The following is a 17,395-nucleotide window of genomic DNA, read 5'->3' on the forward strand; positions in this document are numbered from 1 at the left end:
TCTCCAGGCTAAACATGCCCAGCTCCCTTAGCCGTTCCTCATAAGGCATCGTTTCCAGGACTTTGACCATTTTGGCAGGGATAGCTTGGCCCCAGTAATTCACGCATTGGTTACCACAAAACGTGATTATTGCCTTGCACAATATTTACATCTTTATACCTTATTTTAAAGGGACGTGGGTGGCGCTGTGGGTTAAACCACAGAGCCTAGGACTTGCCGATCAGAAGGTCGGCGGTTCGAATCCCCGCAATGGGGTGAGCTCCCGTTGCTCGGTCCCTGCTCCTGCCAACCTAGCAGTTCGAAAGCACGTCAAAGTGCAAGTAGATAAATAGGTACCACTCCGGCGGGAAGGTAAACGGCGTTTCTGTGCGCTGCTCTGGTTTGCCAGAAGTGGCTTAGTCATGCTGGCCACATGACCCGGAAGCTGTACGCCGGCTCCCTTGGCCAATAAAGCGAGATGAGCGCCGCAACCCCAGAGTCGGCCACGACTGGACCTAATGGTCAGGGGTCCCTTTATTTTAAGCCTTACGGTATATTGCCCTCGTCCACATTTTACAATTGCGGCAACCTTGTGAATGTTGGTAATGCTGAGAGAGTGTCACCGGCCCAGTAGCACTTAGTGAGTTTTGCTCCTGAGCAAAGCCTGGGTCTTTGTGGTCTCACTCCATCAGTCTAACCTTTGCACCATATTATCAGTTTAATCTCCCAGATATATGTTAGCGGTATTGAGCTTAATGCTCTGCTGTTCAAGATGTGACATTTAAAGGTCTAAGAATTATGTGAAATGTTGGCAGGTCATTGCACTTAAGCATTAATAGAAGGGCTGCTGACACATGAGTGATGGAGACAGAACAGCCACCTTCATTGTCGACAGGTCTTGCTGAGTTGTGTGTTTTCTGGGCTGGGACATGAACTACTGCCCAAGTTCTTTCCCAAGAGATGATGAAACCTGTCTAAACTAAGCAAATTGGTGTGTGTGAGAGGCAAGGAGTTTTTTGGTTTTTTGCTTACCCCCCATCCATCAATGGAATCAGCCAGATATTGCTTTCATGCAAATCTCCATGGTCTTAACAGCTAGAAACTTGCTTATATTTTTGTATTCTGCGTCCAACAGGAAATTCATGGAAAATTGCAGGATACACACAGGCCAAAGTTTAGTGATAAGAACCTTTTTGAAACATTAAAAAAGAGGTTTGTTTTGAGGGGTGTAGTCTACTCTGAGTTTTCTTATCTCTTCTGAAAGTTGTCAGGGAATTATTTCTGTGGAGCCACTTTTACCAATCTGCTGTCTGCAATTCTGAATCTGTCTTGCGGGTAATGACAGCCCTTCAATATGATTTACTGGTACTGCATCAAGTTTTGCAGAGTTCATTTTTGAGCCCCGTCATCGTGGGAAGAGTGGTTTGCCGCTCAAACAGCCCTGTTGGCCGTATCCAGTAATCACATTCAGCAGCTTATGTCAAAACCACTGCTCTCTGCCTCTTCCGAGCAGCATTGTGGAGCCTGCCAAATTTGCTTGGCAGACGACACTGAACAAATAACAGTGTGCGACGCAAATTGTTAAAATAAACAAACCCCCCTTTTAGCTCGCCAGTTATTTCCTTGCTAGATTTGAACCTGGCAAAGGGGAATGGATTGCTTCATTTTACAGCCTCCCTGTAATTTCCCTTTGGCTGGGAAGATACGCTCTGCCCCTCCATGAACTGATGGCATTGGATTTGGAGATGCTGTCGACCTGTTGCACTATCAAAGTCTTGATTGCATTTGGAACAATAACTCAGAGCAGTAGTTCTTTTTTTTAAGGGGCAGTGAAGAGCCTAGATCTGATTAGTTTATTTTTAAAACTAGATTTTTTTTTAGCATGGTCCAGCTAGAGTTAAAGAACTCTTAAAGCGCAATTCGATGCAGGTCTGCTCAAGTCAGCCCCACTGAATTCAGGGCGAGTGACTTCCAGGTGTATGTGTATAGCATTGTAGTCTAAATCTCCAGTGATTCCAGTGGGAGAATTAAGCACACACCTAACCTAAAATTGCATGCCATGCTCTCATTTACCAACTTCTTGAGTATTTAGAGGCCATTTTGATGTTGAAGTCCAGCAAAATCTGGAAGGGCATATGTTCCCCACTGCTGACTGATAGCTAGAATCGATAAAATTAATTTGGAACAACATTTTATCTGAAGTAGGGTGCCATTTTCATGTAACTAACCATACTTGAGGATGTGTAAATATATGTAACTGTAAGGTCTGCTGATCTCTTCTTACATGCAATGATTTTCTTAAGGCTAACAGGGGAGCTTTGTGGCCGGACTTGAGTCTCAATCCAGGTTTCTCAGGTTGAAATCTAAAACTCTGCTCAAGGTTCTATAGAGGCTACCACCAAAAGTTTAAAAGTAATGGATAGGCAGTGAAGGAAAGCAGGCAACTTTTCATTCTATATCAGCTGGTGGTTTGTAGAATAGGCACTCCTTGTTCTTGGGACACATGCTCTTGGTTTCGGATGAAATAATTGTATATAGCAGAACAGGCAATGTAGGAAAGCAAAATATCATCTGAAGGTGATGCTATACAAATTAAACAATGGAACCACAATTCAAGTGGTTGGCCCTGGTCAATGACTAGTTTTAAAGGAAAGTTGTTACAAAGAGCTGCATGTTTCTTGCTTTCCAAATTAGGCTGGGAGTAGATTCCAGCGATAGAGCTGTGTGTTCCTGTGCATAATGTTTGCCTTAAAGTTGGCAGGGCAGAAAGCAATAGTTTTCCTTCAGCTGCCATTTTCTCATCCCAGATATATGTTGAACTTGGTTGAAATATACTCAGAGTCGAGAGTGGATTTCATTCTCTTTATTCAGCTCATAGTGGTGAAGAGGAATGTCTGCTTTATATACATTATTTACACAATGGGCCCCACGTGATTGGCTAATTTCGTGATTCACCTGTAGGCCAATCAGGTTGTGGATTTACTTCCACCTGGAGCTGGATTGGGTGGCTCCTGTGGACCAATCAGACTGCTGCATTCTGGACCCTATTGTTCTAGGACCAATCAGACGGCTGCATTCTGAATCCTATTGTTCTAGGACCAATCAGACGGCTGCCTTTTGGATCCTATTCAACTCAGTACATAACATTGGTAAATTGAACACTTTCAAAAGATACCCCTGTGACTCCCAAAACGGCCATGTTGACCGCTTAAGGAATACAGGGGCCTAGGCAAGCCATTTCACACAAGACCAAGGGTGGCAGGGCGGGGGGCTGGTGTAAGAGCTATTTCAGCACACCCACCCCACCCATCCTTTGGTCTCCTCGTTCTGTAGTCCACCCACCTTCCCACAGGCACTGTTGTCATTTCTCTGGCTCATCAGTTGAATGGCTTTGCTGGTGGGATTTTCCGCCTATTCTGCCCCAATGTGGTGGGTATGATGGAATGACAGGGGGAAGCTGAAATACATTAGTCAGCCATATTAGCAGGTAAGTGCAGAAGTCATGAGGTAGCTAAGTTAAGTTTTGGTGAGCACCCTTACGCATCTTTAAAGGCGAAGGGTTCATTCCTGAGGCTTGCCTTCAGGGCTGTGGGACTCACAAGCATTTGTTCACCTTTGTGGCCAACCTATAGCACCTGCCTGGAGTTGCAGGATGGGGTGGAGCCTCCTTGCTCACCTGAGAGCATGGTGCTGAAGGCAAGGGGTACAGGGGAAGCAGGCTGGCATTAGTTAGTTCCTACCTTGGTTAAATAAGTAAATGCGGCCCAGTTCCCCAAAGGTAGGAGTCCTGCCTCTTGTGTGCTCGTAGACACTTAACACAGTCATGGGTTCGATCCCCACGTTGGGCAAAAGATGTTAGCATTGCAGGGGATTGTACTCAATGACTCTCATGGTGCTTTCCATTTCGATGATTCGATTCTATTTCATTTACAGTGGTACCTCTGGTTACGAACGTAATTTGTTCTGGAGGTCCGTTCTTAAGCTGAAACCATTCTTAACCTGAGGTACCACCTTGGCTAATGGGGCCTCCCGCTGCCCCCGCTACACAATTTCTGTTCTCCTCCTGAGATAAAGTTCTTAACCCAAGGTACTACTTCCAGGTTAGCGGAGTCTGTAACCCGAATTGTTTGTAATCCAAGGTGTTTGTAACCCGAGTCTTTTGTGAGCTAGTCAAGTACAGTGGTGCCTCGCAAGACGAAAAGAATCCGTTCTGTGATTCTCTTCGTCTAGCGGTTTTTTCGTCTTGCGAAGCAAGCCCATTGAAGGATTAGCACTATTAGCGGCTTTTAGCGGCTTATCTGCTGATCAGATCAGCTGATAAGCGGTTTAGCGGCTTAGAAAAAGAGGGGGAGGGGAAAAAACCCGCAGGAACTCGCAAGACATTTTCGTCTTGCGAAGCAAGCCCATAGGAGATTCGTTTTGCGAAGCACCTCCAAAACGGAAAACTCTTTCGTCTAGCGAGTTTTCCGTTTTGCGAGGCATTCGTCTTGCGGGGCACCACTGTAGGTTTAAACCATTGAGATGGATGACGTTGTAGTATTGAGCCACTGGAAATGTGCAATGCAGAGTTCTTTTAATATGTTGTGCAGCATGTGGCCGTGCAGATCATGCCATTCTTCTATCTTCTCCCTCCCTCCCCCCCCCCACTTTAGTGGAGGAATGTTTTATATAGATCGTCATAAGAAACCCCTCCCTTTGTGTAGGGGAGAGATCTGTGTTACGAGCACCGAACACAAAGTGTTTGCACATAGAGTTTCCAGACGTGCTTAGGGCAAACTCATGGAGAGAGAAGGTGTTGTGAATTTTGAGTCTTTGCTACCGAAGCCTAACCCTTGCAGGTTAACACAACTAGCTGGAAAATGGGACCTATTGTACCAACAGCCGTGCTGCTCTACCCTTGGGACATAGTTTCTGTTCGTGCATAGCATTTAAACTTGGTTGCTTGGTGTCAAAATCTTAACAGCTGCTGCCTGTGTCTCCTAGGCAGCTGGTAACATTCAAATGGCTGATTTGTTTTGAGAGGCTGACTCCTCTCCCTGGATTTTTGTTTGACCGTGACACAATTTGACTTGTTCTTCTATGCACAAAGTAATGCACCATGGGCTTGCTTGGACAGAGACATTTTCAGAAATGCCACCTAAACCCTAGACTTCAAACTCTTCTGCATAGATCAGGAAATCTACTAGTCATTTTGGAATCTGGTTTCTTAGTCAGGAATAGCTGCCATGGATTAGTGCCAGTTATTCTGCCTTTGAAAGCCAGGCCTATTCAGCTACGATAACTTGAGATATATGAAAACATACCTTGTGTTTCTTTCAAGACACTGTCCGTGAGCTTGGTCACGTTGAGCTTCCGGTGTCTCCTAGGGGTTACGCTTGTGGGTTGGAATCCCTGTGTGGCAAAGATACAGTTCTCTGCTAACCAAAGTGGGATCCCAGTTTCCTCTGTTCACCTGGTTTGGCTCCCCAGAAATAGCTTTGTTTAAAAGAACTGGCCATGCCAAAGCAGCTTAGTCCAGGCTGTTTGGCCCTGCTTACTTAGGTGTACATAAGCCAGGTGTGAAAGGTACTAGATGCTGAAAACGTCTAAGGAGAGAAGAACACAAACCAAGGGTGGGGAGCGTGTGGCTATCCAGATGCTATTGAACTGGATTGGCTAATGGTTAGGGGTGATGGGAGTTGTAGTTGGAGCACCACATTTTTTATATTCTGTTGGAAGCTGCCCAGAGTGGCTGGGGCAACTCAATGAGATGAGTGGGGTATTAGCATTACTACTACTACTACTACTACTGGTGACTGGGGGCGGCCGCCGAGACCATATAACACCGGTCTTGAAAGACCTACATTGGCTCCCAGTATGTTTCCGAGCACAATTCAAAGTGCTGGTGTTGACCTTTAAAGCCCTAAATGGCCTCGGCCCAGTATACCTGAAGGAGCGTCTGCACCCCCATCGTTCTGCCCAGACGCTGAGGTCCAGCACCGAGGGCCTTCTGGCGGTTCCCTCATTGCGAGAAGCAAAGCTACAGGGAACCAGGCAGAGGGCCTTCTCGGTAGTGGCGCCCACCCTGTGGAACGCCCTTCCAGCAGATGTCAAAGCAATAAACAACTACCTGACATTCAGGAGACATCTTAAGGCAGCCCTGTTCAGGGAAGTTTTTAACGTGTGATATTTTATTGTATTTTTGGTTTCTATGGAAGCCGCCCAGAGTGGCTGGGGAAACCCAGCCAGATGGGCGGCGTACAAATAATAAATTATTATTATTATTATTATTATTATTATTATTATTATTATTATTACTACTACTACTACCACCAAACCTGACATAAATTATCCTCCATCTCTCTTCATGCCTACAGTGATGCATTGCCAAACAAAGGTCCATATTCTTCCTTCATCCTTACTGTGCAAATCTTCAACCTTCAATGGCATCCAACCCCTACAGCCGTTCATAGTGATAGGTAAAGGTAAAGGGACCCCTGACCATTAGGTCCAGTCGTGGCCGACTCTGGGGTTGCGGCGCTCATCTCACTTTATTGGCCGAGGGAGCCGGCATACAGCTTCTGGGTCTTGTGGCCAGCATGACTAAGCCGCTTCTGGCAAACCAGAGCAGCGCACGGAAACGCCGTTTACCTTCCCGCCGGAGTGGTACCTATTTATCTACTTGCACTTGGACATGCTTTCGAACTGCTAGGTTGGCAGGAGCAGGGACCGAGCAACGGGAGCTCACCTCGTCATGGGGATTCGAACCGCCGACCTTCTGATCGGCAAGTCCTAGGCTCTGTGGTTTAACCCACAGTGCCACCCGCGTCCCTAGTTCATAGTGATAGGTACTATTCAAATATATCCATAGAATGTCCCACATATTTGTGAATGATTTGCTGTGTGTAGCTGGCCTTTGAACGGAATTTTCATCATGGGCAAGAGAGAGACTCTTTGAAAGCTTGAAGGGAAAGGGAAAGGAGGAGAGTGTTTGGGTTTGCAGAATGGTTCATGACTATATTAATATTTTAGTGTCACAAAATAACAGGAAGAATATTGAATATTTTGTAAGCAACGGTCCGGAAGTAATGCCATTTTAATACTGTCTTTGTCGTTACATAGAATTTCATGTCAGCAGTTCTGAAATAGCTGTAGTATTGTGGTTCTACATTTAAAACCAATTTATCTTATGCAGCGTTAGCTTATAGTTGAAATCTTGAAGCACTGAAGAGGAAGTAATGTTTCAGATCCTCTCGTTTTAATTACTTAAGCTAAATGATCATAGGAGTTCCTAGATCTACTTTTAAAATAAAACTTTAGATTTGTGGACATTTCTTAAATTGGAAATCAGTATATGCCTGATTTTCAGCATGCCGTTTGTGTTTAGCAGTCCTCTAGGTAAAATTGTAGTTAAAGAAAGTAACAATCAGGTAAAACTTTATACAGTGGTACCTCGGGTTACACAAGCTTCAGGTTACAGACGTTTCAGGTTACAGACTCCGCTAACCCAGAAATAGTACCTCGGGTTAAGAACTTTGCTTCAGGATGAGAACAGAAATCGCATGGCGGCAGCGGGAGGTCCCATTAGCTAAAGTGGTACCTCAGGTTAAGAACAGTTTCAGCTTAAGAAAAGAACCAATTAAGTTCTAAACCCGAGGTACCACTGTAATACAAAAACACACATACACATACTTTGTAGGTTCTTACCACATTCACCAGTGTCATGAGTTTTAAGTGTAATTTTATCTGACCCAGTACTGCCTATTTTTATCAGGTCGTGGACCCACATCCTGGACAGGCCTGCTGACTTTTGGCACTTGTGTACAAGGCTGGATAGGGGGTGTATCCATGACCGGGTCCTTGAATCCTGGCACATTTGTGGCTCATTACTGATTCAAAGTATTCTTGCCTCCCAGTTGGCTTTGCCCATCAGAAAGACGTTTGATTTTAAGCCAGTGCTTGTTGAGGTCTTAGTTCCTATTAAAGGTTTAGCAAAATTCAACCCATTCAACCAATGCTGTTTTAAAAAGACACCAAACATTTGTCAAATTCAAAGCACCAGCAGCAACTTGGAAAGGACCCCCAGTGTGAGCGATGGGTAGGGAGGCAAACGGCAGTGAAGAAAAGGTGTCCTTTTTGGGACATCACTGTTGCTGCATTTGGTGCTCAGTGCATCACATGTAACTGCAGTGCTGAACCTTATATCTTTTTTTTCCCTGAGACTTTGCTGATCTTTGGAATTTAGTCCTTAAGTAGCAGCTGCATGGTGTGGGACGCGGGTGGCACTGTGGGTAAAACCTCAGCGCCTAGGACTTGCCGATCGCATGGTCGGCGATTCGAATCCCCGCAGCAGGGTGCGCTCCCGCCGTTCGGTCCCAGCGCCTGCCAACCTAGCAGTTCGAAAGCACCTCCGGGTGCAAGTAGATAAATAGGGACTGCTTACTAGCGGGAAGATAAACGGCGTTCCGTGTGTTGCGCTGGCTCGCCAGATGCAGCTTGTCACGCTGGCCACATGACCCGGAAGTGTCTTCGGACAGCGCTGGCTCCCGGCCTCTAGAGTGAGATGAGCGCACAAACCCCAGAGTCTGGCAAGACTGGCCCGTACGGGCAGGGGTACCTTTACCTTTTTTAGCAGCTGCATGAATACAAAAGGAAAAAGGGTACCAGGTCAGAAAGTGCTCCCATTCCAAAAATCATAATCAGCATGAACGAAAATATCCAATGCGTTCCCTTTCCTGCAAAATCTTTACTTCTCTTCGTAACAAAATTTGGACCACTAACTAGATCGGGGTTGTCAATCTGGTTCCTCCTGGCCACTAGTGGGCATTTCAGGATTCTGGGTGGGTGGTAGGGGGGTTATGTGGCACAAGCTGAATTCTCCTTCCATCGAGCACTGGTGGGCGGCAGTGGCGTAGCGTGGGGGGTGCAGGGGGGGCCGGCCGCACTGGGCGCAACATCTGGGGTTAGGGTTAGGGGGCGCAAATCCACTGGTTAGGGGGTGCAAATCCACGGGTTAGGGGGTGCAAATTACTTGCCTTGCCCTGGGTGCTGACAACCCACGCTACGCCACTGGTGGGCGGTAAGGAAATTTTACCATCAGGAAAGATGCATTAGTGGGTTGTAGGTATAAAAAGGTTGACTACCCCTGAACTAGATAAAAAAGATAAAGGTAAATTACCCCTGGGCGGTTAAGTCCAGTCAAAGGAGACTATGGGGTACAGCACTCATCTCGCTTTTCAGGCCAAGGGAGCTGGCGTTTGTTCACAGATAGCTTTCTGGGTCATGTGGCCAGCATGACTAAACCACTTCTGGCGCAACGGAAAACTGTGACGGAAGCCAGAGCGCATGGAAACACCGTTTACCTTCCTGCTAGAAGCCTTAATTTGTAGCACTAATCAAAGTGTTGCTGTCCAGATATTGTTGGTCTCCAACTCCCATCTGTTCCAGCAAGCGTGGCCAGTGATCAGTAGTGATGGGAGTTGCAGTCCAACAACAGCTGAACAACTGTCCAAAAGGCATTCAAAAACATAATTAAAAATTGGCGAGGAAATCAAAGTCCAATGTCTTATGTATATTTCATGTAATGCTTTAGTTTTTAGGGGTTTCTTTTAATGAGAATTAGGATCTACACATCAAGCATATTGGAACACCGATAACTTTACAGCATAGTACAGCATACAACAGAGATTTGTCTAATGCTGTACATGTTTCTTACTCTGATATTTTCCCTGGCTCCTTTTGAATGAAGTACAGTACCTAGCACATGATTGGCACACAACAATGTTTCATAGTAGCTGCACATAGTTGGAAAACAGTCTGAGTATTGCACTATTGTGTGTTGCCAATGAGAAACAGCAACTTCTTTGGTGCCTTTGCAAAGCAGATGGTAATGATATAAAGTAGCTTAGGAGAGGAAATGAAGGCTGCCTTCTCCAGCTGTGACTACAAGAGAATATTAGGTAGGTGGAATGTAATTTCCCAAACTGGAATCTGTCCAGGGAAGCTCTAATCTGCCAAAAACATGCCATGAGCTGCTTAATGACCACAAGTAATCACAGTTTTGGATTTACATTTCATCAAAGTGATGGCATCTTAGGCAGCACAGTGTTCACTTAAGCTGTCTAAAAGTTCACAGAGGGTTTTTTCAATCTTAATGTAGCTCCAGTTGCTATGTGTTTTTCACATACAGAAAGATGGCAGTGAAATATAGTTGACTATGAAATGCATAAATAGATCTTGGCTTCTTTAGACATAGAAATCAAGATCCGCAGTTGTGTGCCCATCTACATGCTCACTAGACTCCCGTTGATTTCGGAGGGAATTAATTAACATAACTAGGTGCAGGATTTCAACACAACTGTTTATTCATCTCAATATTTATAGGCTGCCTTCCAAAGATGGCTCATTATATCATATAAAATCCATCAACCCTATTAAAACTAGAAATCTCAGTTGTTTTCTAGATGGTAAATATATTACACCATCAATAGTTAAGCTAAAGCAGCAAAGAAACAATAAAAATATGTATATTAAAAAAGCTGCCAGCAAAGCATAAAAACAGCAGCAGTTGAATATAAGACAGCTAGAATTTCAGTTAAAATTCTGACAAAATGACTGACAAAATTCTGTGGAGCACTGTTAACTGTTCCCCACGTTGCAGATGGTTGAAGTTGGGTATTTAATATTTTCAGTCCCAAGCTGTGGAACACTCTCCCAGCTGAGATTAAACAGATATCCTCACTTCAAGGCAGTTCTTGAAGTCAAGAACCTGTTTATGCTGGCAGGCAGCTGTTTAATTTTTGTCTTGATTCGCTGGTTACCTTAATGTTTATCTTATTTTTATTCTATGTTGTAACATTGTAAACCACCCTGATATTGCATGATACAGTCGTCTACAAATAAATTCTATTCCTCTATACATAAAAATGGAAGGTTGTCATCACGCTGCCTACAGTGGAAGATTTATAGTGCTGCATCACAATCCTGGATTTGCATGAAGTCAGGGCAGGGCAGGAGGAGCAAAAGAGAAGGCAGGTTGCACAACAACAGGGACCTTGGCATGGGGGAGAGAAGGGAGGGACACTGAGCCAGGGGCCGGCAGAATGGTGGTTTAAAACAATGGGAGAGGTTTGAGTAAAGTAGGTATGGATGACTACTGAGCGTAAAACATGGTCATTTTAATCAATGACAGTTTGAATAAAGCAGAGGTGGAGGGACATTGGGGAGGAAGTAGCAGTTTCAAACAGCAGCGGATGTTTGAGTAAAGTGATATAGAATATTTGAGTGCTCTGATGCTTTCCTCTCTCGCATGAGGCAGCTAGGTCAACGTGTCTATGTTCCGACATCGTGGTATAGGACATTTCTCTGCTCCCACCAAATATCCCTAACTGCTGCTAGCCAAGGGAGCTGGGAATTTCATTATGTCGTGATGTTAGGACACAGGTTAATTGCTCTAGACCAGGGGTGGCCAACTTCCAAGAGACTGTGATCTACTCCCATTTTTTAGGGGTTCAGGTCAAAGTTGTTGAGCTTTTTAGGGAGGGGGAAAGCCCCATTTTTAGAGGGTTCAGGAAGAGAAACAGCAACTCACTGAAGGATTGCTGGGGGGGGAAACAGCCTCAGTTTGTAAACTCTGTCTTCCATTCTCCAACAATGGAGAGAGGGGCCGGGGCCAGAAGGGGGCCAGCGATCAACCAAAACCTCGCAGGGATTGACCAGTAGATCACGATCAACCTGTTGGACATCCCTGCTCTAGACAGTTACACCCAGGTGCTGGTGGCTGTAGCTGCTGCACATTTCATGTAAGGTGTAATTCTGCCCTTTGATTTACCAACCTACTGTCAGCTTGAGTCCAAATATTATAGTTCAGTAGGTATTCTAATGGACTCGATAATTTCTGGTTATTAGTCATCTCTCTCTATTTTTATGTAGCCCTCTTAGAGGTTTTTACAATTAAGTTCCATTAAATAAAATAACTGTATTTGTTTATTGCTCATCTTTCATCTTTCTCTGCCCCACCCCGGCTTTCCCCTTATGTTGAATAAGCGTCCTACTTTTTAGCTCTTGGAATAGTTTTGAGTTGTAAAGCGGAGCTCTTGGTTATCTACCCAAATGTGATTTGCCTACTGCTAATTTCACCCCAAAGGTTTGGGGGCATAGAAATTGGTAGGCTGGAGGTACTACACATTAGTATGAGACTTCTGGAACCCCACCTCATCTGGAGAAAGCCCCATAGTTGCCTCCTTCTGACTGACACAAACACACATGGCGTAATGAGCATGGAAAGATTCATTGGTGTTAAAAGCCATATTATGTGTTGGGGGTCAACTGTCCTTGCGTAAGAACAGGAAACCAACTGATGCTTGTTCCATCTGTGAAGCACTTCATTTTTATATTTTATAACTTAACAAGATTTGTACTCTGATCCAAATGCACACTGTTGACAGATTTAAATATAGCTGTCATTCACTTACTGACAAGAGATTTCATAGCACTGAATTAAATTAGCATCTTACTTCTCTATTAGCCTTGGAACTTGGACAGGTGCTCTTTAAAATGCCCTTTACAAATTTCCCCAGTAGGAATAAAGTGGACCAGACTTGCCAGGGAATGAATAGGTAGCATAAGAAAGCTCTGCCATTGTTGCAGAGTCACTTCACTCCTTACAAAGGTTTTTCTCGGAACACTCTCTCCCATCTGGGTCTTATGCAATGAAATCAAAAAGCGAAGGAAATCTCTGCACATTAGAATGCAGAAGCGGAGACAAAGAAGCCCCAAACCAGCCCTTGACAGGAGCATGCGTCAGGAAAGATAAGAGGTTCAGATGGATCAGTACCCCAGGGTTTCTACTCTAGTAGCAGTAACCGACTGTGCTATTTATAACAGCCATTGAAATCTGCTGCTTTGAACGATGCACCATTTTAACACACAAACTAGGAAACCATATACTGATTGTGAGTGAACCTTTTCATTGAGATCCACTTGGATTAATATTTCAAATTTTAACCCATTTCACCAAAACCATCCACTTTCCGATCTCAATTGTGCTGAGTGCTTACCGTGCAGGAAGTGTGTTCTGATGTTATAGATCCATATAGCCAGTGGGATTTCAGAGGATCTGGGAGAACTATTTGGGCTTAGGGTGGAGGAAGATCACAGCAATGTTCAAAAGCCCATTTCTGGATACTGTATAGAAGAATAAGCAATTGCAAGATCAACTGTGTGTACTAAGCATTTGTTTTAGTTGCATGCAGTGCTATTGTTCAAGAAAAAGAGGTCACCATGAACACCTCCCTCATTCTCTTAGAATGGCAATGGCACCCACCTGAGAGGTGCTGGAACAGAGTTCTGGCGAGTTCCTGCTAGGAAAAAAACCCTGGTTGCATGTTACACATTACGCACAACAAACCCATTAAGGGCAACTTAATGGGAGCAACCTTACCTTTAAAAGTGAAGGGTTCGAGCCTTTAGCATGCATGCATAATGCCTAGGACCATGATACTGTTTATAATAATGTTGTCTCAGTGTTTAGGACACAGATGGAAGTGCTCGTGATAAAGAATCATGCGTTGCCTGAAGTGCAGGGGGGAAATCTGCTCTTTGCCACCCTGAAATGGCACCATTAATTTGCCAGAAATTCCTCATGTCACCTGGAAAAGCCAACTTTTCAAATTTGCAAGAAGCCTTGTCCTCGCCCCCAAAGTACATGGTCTCCTTTGAGCATTGAAGCTGAATCCTTGAAAAAACAATGAGGTGTTGTTTGCATGTTCAGCTTGCTGCTTGAAGGGTGCAGCGCCAGTCCACTTCATTCTGCTACCCCCTAGGACAAAATAATACTCCAGTTGGGGAGGAGAGAGTATGAATGGCCCTCCTGGCTGGTAGGAAATGATGTTCTGAGTGTGTCCTCTCCCAGAGAGGGGGTAGAGCTTTATTATAAGACCTGTTGCCTCCAAGCATCTTGTCCCATGGGCCTCCCCTCCCAGTGCTGGATCCTTCCTCTCTGCTATCCATTCTCCCTTCCCCAAGGTGAGTCTTTTTCATCCTTGGGGGAAAGAGAGCAGGCAGAAAGGCAGAAAGACCTACACTGGCTCCCGGTACGTTTCCGAGCACAATTCAAAGTGTTGGTGCTGACCTTTAAAGCCCTAAACAGCCTCGGTCCAGTATACCTGAAGGAGCGTCTCCACCCCCATCGTTCTGCCCGGACACTGAGGTCCAGCGCCGAGGGCCTTCTGGCGGTTCCCTCGCTGTGAGAAGCCAAGTTACAGGGAACCAGGCAGAGGGCCTTCTCGGTAGTGGCACCCACCCTGTGGAATGCCCTCCCATCAGATGTCAAAGAGGAAAACAACTACCAGACTTTTAGAAGACATCTGAAGGCAGCCCTGTTTAGGGAAGCTTTTAATCTTTAATAGACCATTGTATTTTAATATTCTGTTGGAAGCCGCCCAGAGTGGCTGGGGAAACCCAGCCAGATGGGTGGGGTATAAATAAAAAATTATTATTATCATTATTATTATTATTATTATTATTATTTATTATAGTGGCAGGTGGGCGAGCACAGCTGAGGCAAGTGGCCTGCTGATGGTGGGCTGTACATGCCTCGATTTTGCTCACAGCCATTCAGGCAGGAGTACTTGCATATCTGAACACCCCTGTCTCTAGGTAATCTCAAAGCATCATCAAGATAATATTGGAGAAGGCAGTCTTTCAGACAGGAGAATGTTGGGAGCTAAACTCAAGCAACTTCAGGAAAGTTTTTGTATTTTGTATTGCTTGCTTGTGTTTTGTTTGACCTGCAAGGCAGTTAGTCCAATTATTCATGTGCTTACATATCTAATGCTAACACTTTCTGCCTTTTCACAGAATCATGTGAACCCAGCGATGGATTTTACGCAGACTCCTCCAGGAATGCTGGCTCTCGACAACATGCTGTACTTTGCCAAACATCAACAGGATGCTTATATCCGGGTAAGAGCTCGTTTTTGTTGCAGGGTATTTTTATCTTCCTTTCTTTTTTTGTCCATCATTCTAGGAAAGCAGATGGGCTCACGACATTGCAAATAGCAATTAATTGCTCAAATTAATTTGCCAAGAGGGCAAAGCAAGCTATGATTTTTCTGTGTAAGCTCTGACAAATGCTGAGCAGTGACCCCCAAATTTATTTTCAAACTGATATAAATGCCATCCTTGATAGATGACTTGAAGACCTAAAAACCTCTTTTGCATGTTTTGACTCCCAAGAGGAAGGAATCTGTTATGATTGATTTCACTTAGACATGTGGGATAAAGGAAGGCTGATTCATTCTCCTACTTTACTTCTCTCTTTTCCTTCCCACTTCTTGCCCACACAACTTATTTGAAAGGTAGCAGTGAATTATATTTTGTTTCTTTTGCATTTTCTTTCTGACATTTTAGAAGTGTGTGCCTGAGTAAGTTTCATAAACTTTCCTAACCTACATGGAAGCAGAGGAGTGGAGAAGTTCTGAAGGGCAGAGTACATACAATATTCCAAAATCTTGGCTATCTTAAGTCACTGGAAATTGAGAAATAGCCTTAGGCATTAGAAAAGCTAAAAAAACACAATTTTAAGTATATATAAAAATTACAAGTATAAAACGTTGTGGTTAAAAAATGAACTTTAAGTTACATCAGTTAATCTACAACTTTTATTCAAACAGGCATAAAAACAAAGCCTCAGAGTTCTGTAAAGGGCACTTTAAAGACATCTAATACAGAGACTCCTTAATAAAATGTCACCAGGTTAAAAGACAGTCAGGGACAGTGGCTTTTTAGATTTGGTCTTTCAAAGACTTCTCACCCCCAATTTACCATAGCCATTAAAGCAGACAGTGGTTGAATGGAGCATAGTGAAGATTGAATCCATCATAAAATAAGGTCTGGACAGTGCAATCCTATGTATGTCTACTCAGAAATCAGTTCCACTGAATTCAATTGAATTCCTGATAAGTATATATAGGAGTTTGTACATTAGAAAGTCATTTTAAAGATAGCTACAACAATGAATATATATATCTATATCTATACATCTATCTATCTATCTATCTATCTATATATATACTGTATTTTTCGCTCGATAACACACACCTGACCATAACACGCACATAGTTTTTAGAGGAGGAAAACAAGGGGGGGAAATTCTGAATGAAACAGTGGATGTATCATTTTTGTGCTTCATGCTGTGGCCACAGACATGTGATTTGACGGTGAGTTTGGGAGAGCCCAATGCAAAGATCCTGAGGATCCATGTGGATCCATGCTTTGTAACCAGATTTTTGCACCATTGCAGCTCCAGGCAACAGTGGGTGTGTGATTTTTTTGGTGCAGGCTGTAGCCATGGATATGCTATGTGATCTGACGTTGAATTTGGGGTGACCCTATGCAAAGATCCTGAGGATCCATGTGGATCCATGCTTTGTAACCACATTTTTGCACCATTGCAGCTCCAGGCAACAGTGGGTGTGTGATTTTTTTGGTGCAGGCTGTAGCCATGGATATGCTATGTGATTTGATGTTGAATTTGGGGTGACCCTATGCAAAGATCCTGAGGATCCATGTGGATCCATGCTTTGTAACCACGTTTTTGCACCATTGCAGCCCTGTTTTTGCATCAGATCATTGCTATGTGATCTGATGGTGAATTTGGGGTGACCCTATGCAAAGACCCTGAGGATCCATGTGGATCCGTGCTTTGTAACCACGTTTTTGCACCATTGCAGCCCTGTTTTTGCATCAGATCATTGCTATGTGATCTGATGGTGAATTTGGGGTGACCCTATGCAAAGATCCTGAGGATCCATGTGGATCCGTGCTTTGTAACCACGTTTTAAGTGGGGAGGGAAGGAAAAACATAGAAGGGACAAGGAGCACCGAGAGGGGTGTGCGGAGAAGCAGCTGGCTAAGAATGCAGGAGGGATTTTACCGGAGGGAGGAAAGGAAGGCAAAAGTTCCCCCCACGCACCCACCCAAGCCAGCCAGCTCTCTCTCCCCCCCCCCACCTGCATGTTGCACCACCGGAGCACGAGAGGAATTAGAAGGAAGGGCGCTCTGCTTTCCCCTTTGCTTGCCTGGAGGGGAGGGGTTTTCTCTGCTCTTTGTTCCGTTTGAGCAGGGGTCTGCAACCCGCGGCTCCGGAGCCGCATGTGGCTCTTTTACACCTTTGCCGCAGCTCCGGGGCGGATACTAGCGAGGGGAGGAGGCACATTGTGCGCCCCGACACTCCCCACTGTGGCGGGCGCTGTACTGGCTGTGACGTCGCATGGGGGCGGTGTGTGCGTTAGTCACGCACCGTCCCGGCGTCACCTTTCCGCCCGCTGTCAGATCGCGGCTCCGGAGATATATTTGCTTTAAATGTCGCAATGGTTTTGTGGCTCCCAGTTTTTTTTCTTCGGAAACGGGTCCAAGTGGCTCTTTTTGTTTTAAA

General features: G+C 44.7%; 1 protein-coding gene across 4 annotated transcripts in view; it reads left to right on the plus strand.

Moving 5' to 3' along the window:
* ELMO1 (engulfment and cell motility 1) overlaps positions 1–17,395 on the plus strand; it is a 334,285-nt gene that overhangs the window by 145,177 nt on the left and 171,713 nt on the right. For all 4 annotated transcript variants that reach the window (XM_082192827.1, XM_082192825.1, XM_082192826.1 and 1 more), the window contains one exon: positions 14,818–14,922. In XM_082192827.1, the coding sequence (XP_082048953.1) occupies positions 14,818–14,922 (105 nt within the window). The remainder of the gene's footprint in view (positions 1–14,817; positions 14,923–17,395) is intronic.

This window comes from Podarcis vaucheri (assembly GCF_965113315.1).
Source record: "Podarcis vaucheri genome assembly, chromosome: 12".
In the NCBI taxonomy this organism is placed as follows: domain Eukaryota; kingdom Metazoa; phylum Chordata; class Lepidosauria; order Squamata; family Lacertidae; genus Podarcis; species Podarcis vaucheri.